General features: G+C 50.7%; 1 protein-coding gene across 3 annotated transcripts in view; it reads right to left on the bottom strand.

Moving 5' to 3' along the window:
• The window catches only part of AP3D1 (adaptor related protein complex 3 subunit delta 1), a 64960-nt gene that overhangs the window by 6168 nt on the left and 52739 nt on the right, over nt 1-6053 (bottom strand). For all 3 annotated transcript variants that reach the window (XM_084825650.1, XM_084825648.1, XM_084825649.1), the window contains exons 24-31: nt 5131-5232; nt 4532-4675; nt 3955-4002; nt 3599-3788; nt 2347-2435; nt 1194-1279; nt 531-652; nt 161-240 (exon numbers count right to left, since the gene is read on the bottom strand). In XM_084825650.1, coding sequence (XP_084681776.1) covers nt 161-240; nt 531-652; nt 1194-1279; nt 2347-2435; nt 3599-3788; nt 3955-4002; nt 4532-4675; nt 5131-5232 — 861 coding nt within the window. The remainder of the gene's footprint in view (nt 1-160; nt 241-530; nt 653-1193; nt 1280-2346; nt 2436-3598; nt 3789-3954; nt 4003-4531; nt 4676-5130; nt 5233-6053) is intronic.

Genomic DNA, 6053 nt, shown 5'->3' with positions numbered 1-6053 from the left:
GAAGTCATCACTGTCCCCACCCCCTGGCCTCTCCTCTGAATGTGACAAATGGAGCTGCAACATCCCAAATAAATATGAAGTGTGGACTGATGTACAAGGAAGTAAAGGACACCACCTGTGCCCTGCTGTCCCTTTGTGGGCCCCCCCTCTTCCCCCTCACCTTTTTCACTAGCAGGCAGACATGATCGCCTTGGATAGAACGGCTGTACATGGACGCACAATCCCCCACTCGTTCAACAACTGAAAGAAAGCAAGCTGGTGGTTTATTATGGGGGTATCTTCCACCCCCCCCACAAAAAACACAAGGCTTTATTTTAGAGTGCACATAAGTCAGAATTACCAGCTTTCAGAGGAGCCTTTCCTCTGTCCATATCTGCAAGAGTCACTGATTTGGGTAAATCCTCCTGGCGGGAAGGAGGGAAGCCCAAAGCAGGGACACATGCAAATAGGTGATGGCCAGCCTCCTCAAAGCAGGTGAATCTTGCTTGTCCTGGAGTGAAGAGACCCCGCCCCCCGCAGCTGGAGCACACCTGAGAAGTGATGGTGGAAACAAATTTTTGCCAGGAGGTGGTGGAAAGGGATGGTGATGCCGTCCACTTTAAAAGAGCTGGCATGCAGGTCCCCTGACTCCAGTAGCTTGGCGAAAGCATCACTGCAGAAAACACAGGGAGGAAGCAGCTTGAATGAGCAGAAAGTGATGCTGGGAAGTGGGGAAGGACTGGCTTCCATCCTGCATTGCCCACTTCCACTTGAGATGTGGCTTAAACCTCTTCTGTCCTTTCAGTCTTACTTCATTTACTTTTAATAGCCTTCAAAGTCTCCTAATCCCTTGAAAGACTCTGCCCTTCCTCCCCAGTATGCTGGGAACTTCCTCCAAGAATACTTGTGCGATGTCATGAAGCCTTTGGCACAACCCCCTACACACCCATTCCCAACTGTAACCAAACCTAGGAGTTTGTAAATGAAGTAACTGCATGTTCTTCCGCCACTTGCCCACGGGGCCCCCACTTCCCTTTCCTTCCTCTGTTTCCCCTGTGGTAGAATTTTGGATTGCAAGTTCATTGGGGCAGGGACCTGACCTCTTGTACTCTGCAAAGCTACATAAACTGATGGTGCTATAATAACGTTCATAGTTAATACTGCCTTTCTCTGCAAGTGAGGGACAAGTGTGGCATTTGCCAGAAGTGGCTCACCTGTAACAGGGCGTCGTGATTAGGTAAGAGGCGCAGCTGAAGTGCAGCTTGAAGTCTAGCTTTTCATGCGTGGAGCCATCCTCATCCTGCAACACAGAGGAGGGGAGATCGGCGACAGCACCAGGAACACCGCCCCAACAAGTTGACAGAGTTGCTAATTTGAAGCACCCCTGAAAGAACCTCTTGCCATGTGCCCAAATGGGGAGGGACAGAAAGAGGATCTCAATTAACACCCCCCTTCCCCATCTCTGAAATGTGCGAGCTTTCCCCAGAACTGGCAATCATCCCCTCTTGATATACACACAGCAAGGGAAAATCTACTCTGGCCTCTGCCACTGACCCGAGGTTCAAAGGCCTCTGGGAGGTTGCCCTCCTGGTCTCCTGGGAAAAGCACCATGGCAAGGGAAGATCAGCCTGGCCCCAGATGGAGCACCTGCATGGAGTTTGTTTCCCACTTCCTTGACAAAGATCTCTGGTCCAACTGCCAGTTGCCTCAGGACTGCAGAACTGAGGACAGCACTCTGGCCTCTACCACTGGCCAGAGGAATAAGAAGGATGCCTGGATAGTTGCATCATCTCTATCCAAACAAGACCACTAGCAGAGGAAGAACAGCAGGGGCCAGCTAAATAAACATACTAGCTGACAGATACTTCTGTTCTGCAATGTCAAACTGATCCCCTCCTCAATCTATTTCCTCCCCTTTGGCCTTACGTTTTTCAGTTTGTAAGGCTGAGAGGGCGGGGCCTCTGCCTTTTAAAGAAGAACTGATGTGACCAGCTTTGGAAGGCCATATTGTCTGAGAAGCAGGATTACAAAAAGTAAATAGTTTGGCAATCAAATAAAGCCCTTAACAGAGGGGCCAAGGCATTTTCTACTATAAGCAACTCTATGGAATTTACTACCACAAGGGCCAACTTGGACAGCTTTTGAAGAGGATTACACAAATTCATGGAGGAGTTGAAGACTCTTGGTGGCTGCTAGGCATGACAGCTATATACTATCTCCACGATCTGAGGCAGTATGAAATAAAACTTAATGAACAGACAATACACACAGAGACAACATATAACTAAGAACTGTAAGCAATCAACCATAAAACAAATCAAATCTATACACTGCATAGATTTGGCGGAAGGTGAACGTGGCCCTTACTTTGACAATAAACGATAGGGTTCCTTTTAGCTTCTGTGCCATGGCAATACTCTGCAGGGTGAAGACAAACTGGGCCTCATTTGAGACTCCTAAATTGAGAAAAGGGGGGAGAAATTAGGTCGGCACAGCAGGAGCATACGAGCTCTTCTTGTTTTAAAACACCTTGCTTCTCCAACTCAGATGATATGTTGGTTGAAGACATCAGCACACTTCTCCGCTAAAAGCATCTGAAGTGGCTTGGAGGAGTTCAACAATAAGAAATCAAAAACTCAGCAGCAAGTTATTAAAAAGTTCGTTGCAAACTAGAAGCAGTAAGGGCAGCAGCAGAATGACGTTCAACAAGGTCACAAACCCAACAGTAAGAAGGCCCCACTTCTACCATCATCCACCTGGTCTCAGAAGGTAAGTAAACTAGAGGAATCAGAGCTAAGCCAAATCCCCCCAGCCCATTTCACCAGTGGGGCTGCCATTAAATCCCACCACTGCACAAAAAGTATAACCCCTTGAATGAATATATGCCATGATCTCGCATAATTCCAGGGGCATTTCAGGGAACTGACAAAGGCTCGCATCAGCAAGAAGCTTGCGGGTAGTGGTGGGTTCTGCAGCTCCACCTTTTGACATTCATCCCCACATTCTGAAATGCAAGAGAGTGGAGGCTGTTCCGTCCTCTCCCATACTGGATCCTTGAGATTTGGAGGAAATGTCTTAAGTTTGGCTGAGGCCCAATACAGACACTTGGCACCAGCCTATATCCTGCCTGGTAAAGATCCTTTAACACAGGAGTGTGGTGTAGAGGTGAGAGTGTTGGGCTGGGGGCTGGGAGCTCCAGGTTCTAGCCCCCAATCAGCCATGGAAGCTCACTGGGTGACTTTGGGCCTGTCACAGACTCTCAGCCCAGCCTACCTGGGTTCCTTGCAAGAGGAAAAAGGGTGGGATATAAATAAATAAAATAAACAAAAATAACCTGGGCCCTTGGCCTGGTTTCAGGAGGCAGAGTGAGCATGTGCATGCCACACAGTCCTGCAATGCTGCACACCCCACCCAGTGTTGGCTCTGGCCCCACTCGCTTTGGTATCTGACCCCTCCCTGCCTGGGCATGAGGCCCCCAGACTACTCAAGGGAAGTCAGCCCTTGACAGAACGGTGGTCCACACCCGCACTTTAACATGTCCGCTGAAGCGAGGCCCTTTTGAACCTTCTCTACTGCTTTCTCCCCCAGGCCTCCACTGCCAGGAGCCAGGCGGACGTACCAGGAGGCAGCTGGAACGGGACAGGTATTCCATCATGAATTGAGGAGCCTTCTGGCCGGAGCATTTTAGTGTTGAGCGAGTCCAAGACATTCAGCTCCATGCTCTTCAGGAAGCTGCTGCTCTTGTTTTCAAAGATCACAGAGGCGGCAACCTGGCTGTCATTCTGGAGGTTTCCCTGAATATCGTATGTCTGCAAGGAGACATTGATAAGGGGGAGGAGACGGAGGATCTGGAGCAGCACTGCTGTCGAAGAGACAGTCCTAGAGACGTTTGCTTTCCATCACAGTTCAAGGCAGTCAAGAGGGGGAGGGAGGCAGAAGGGGAGGGAACAGAAAAATACAGACCGAGACACTCACCATTTTAATGTACGCATTTTCAGCAAGAAGGAAGTAACTTGACATAGGCTGAAAGGGAGAAAAACAGAAAAAACATGTCCGGAAAGGAAAGGAGATCCTCCATTTAGAGAAAACTGGTAACAGTGAAACGATGGAACTACATATATAACTAATGTAGGAATGGGGAACCCCAGTCCATGGGCCAAATTCAGCCCACCAGGCCTCCCCATCTGGCTCACGAAGGTCTCGGCTGAGCCCCGCCCCCGTCAGAGCAGGGAGCAGGAGAGCAGCTCCTGACTGAGCCCTGGTCTTGAGGTGCCAGCTTAGGGCTTTGCCCAACCCTGACTGAGCCTGTGCCTCAGGCGCCAGCTCACAGCTTTGCTAGCCCTTTCCCACCCTTGATCTGGGAAACTGAGGGATGGGCCAAGGCTTTGCTCCTGCGAGCCTTTCTAGGTGGCCCAGTCAGGAGCTGGATTGGGCCCTCTCCACTCGTCAGCTGACTGGCACAGGAATGGCTTTGTCAGAACTATGTGGGTCTTTATACACAGCTCTGCCATTGGGCTTCCGGCACTCCCACCCACCCACCAAAGCTCCTTACTGGCAGTGGCTCCTCCTCCAGCGTCCCGTTCTGCACGGATTCCATCAGCGGCTCCTCCCTGCTTCCATGGTGCCTTTTGGACTTCTTTTCCTTGGATTTTTCCTCCTTCTTATGTTTCTTCTTCTTATGCTTGGAGGATTTCCACTAGGCCAGACAAACTGAGAGTCAGCTACCGGGATCTTCAGCTCCTTTCTGGCCCAGCCATTAAAGGCAAATGCTTGCCCTGTCCAAGACCCAAGCCACCTGTCTGCCTGGGACAGCCGTTAAAGCTCACCTCTTTCCACCCAGGTCAGCCTTCCCCCACCTGGCACTCTCCAGATATATGGGGCCGCGACTCCCATAACGCCCAGCTAGCATGGTCACAGGGGAGTTGCAGTCCGATGCACCTGGAGGATGCCAGGTTGGGGAAGGCTGACCTAGAACGAGGTGGACAAAGGCAACTCAGGAATTACTGAACGCCTACAGCCATATTGATACCAGTCCAGGAGGAAAACACATGTCTTGCACCAGTATTGGTGCTTGGCCAATGGGGAACTCTGCTCTGAGGCTGACTGGCAAATCCCACTTTCAGTGATCAGGACACCAGTGCAGCCGCTCACCTTTCCTTCGTCTTCCTCCTCCAGCTCCTCCTCTTGGCCCTCCTTCTTGGCTTCCTCTGGTTCTCCATGTTCTGCTGTGTCTGTTTTCAGCTCAGGCGCACCCTGATGAAGAGGTAAATTGGAACGCTCAAAGCCAGCCAGGTCTAAGGGACAGGAGCTGGGAATATCTCCCTGGCAGGAGTTCAGGAACAAGCCACCCCAGTGGGTCAGACCAAGGTCCTTCTTTCACATAGGCCCCCTTCCCCAACCCCCTCGGAAGTGGGGCACAACATTCTGAGGAAAGACCCTTCACAGCTGGTGAAGGAGCTTATCTGGGTTGGGTGGGGCCTAGACCCATGGAGAGTCTGTGCCTTTATCCCAGCTCTCAACTGGCATGCGGTCAAGGACAAGTTGAAGCACATCCTAAAGGCCTCTGATGTTGTAAGTGTCTCTCTAGAGGGTGTCTCTCTAAAGGGGGTCTCTCTAGAGGGGGTCTCTCTAGGTCAGATCTCAGGTGTGTGGATCTACTTTGGGGTTTTTTTTAACTAGGAACCCTGAGATCTACCAACCAGAGCCTGGTGCAAAAAGAATCCTGAGCTCAAGAATTTGTTCTGGGTACCAGAACTGAATGGAGCTCATGGCCTTTCTACACAAAAATCCATTCCTGGTTACCACTGGCTCTCTTCATCTGAGCAGTGCATCTGAGGGTGGTGATGGTGGGGAGTCATTTTGTTGCTGCTATTCTTAAACAATTGGGAGCCAGAAATCCTTGCCAATCTAGTCACCAGTAGGTCCACCAGTAGATCCACCCCTGCTGTGGTGTACTCAGCTTGCACAAACCATTCCATTCTACACTTCACTAGGCAGACCTTCACTGAGGGGCCCACAAAGAGAAGCTCTGGCCTACAAGTCAGCCTCTATTTCTGCTCACCACCCCCTCCCTC

This window comes from Heloderma suspectum, chromosome Z, assembly GCF_057233095.1.
Source record: "Heloderma suspectum isolate Gila_16-S chromosome Z, 16-S_ref, whole genome shotgun sequence".
NCBI lineage: Eukaryota > Metazoa > Chordata > Lepidosauria > Squamata > Helodermatidae > Heloderma > Heloderma suspectum.
The sequence above is the reverse complement of the archived record's forward strand: the minus strand, read 5'-3'. Positions and strand labels throughout refer to the sequence as shown.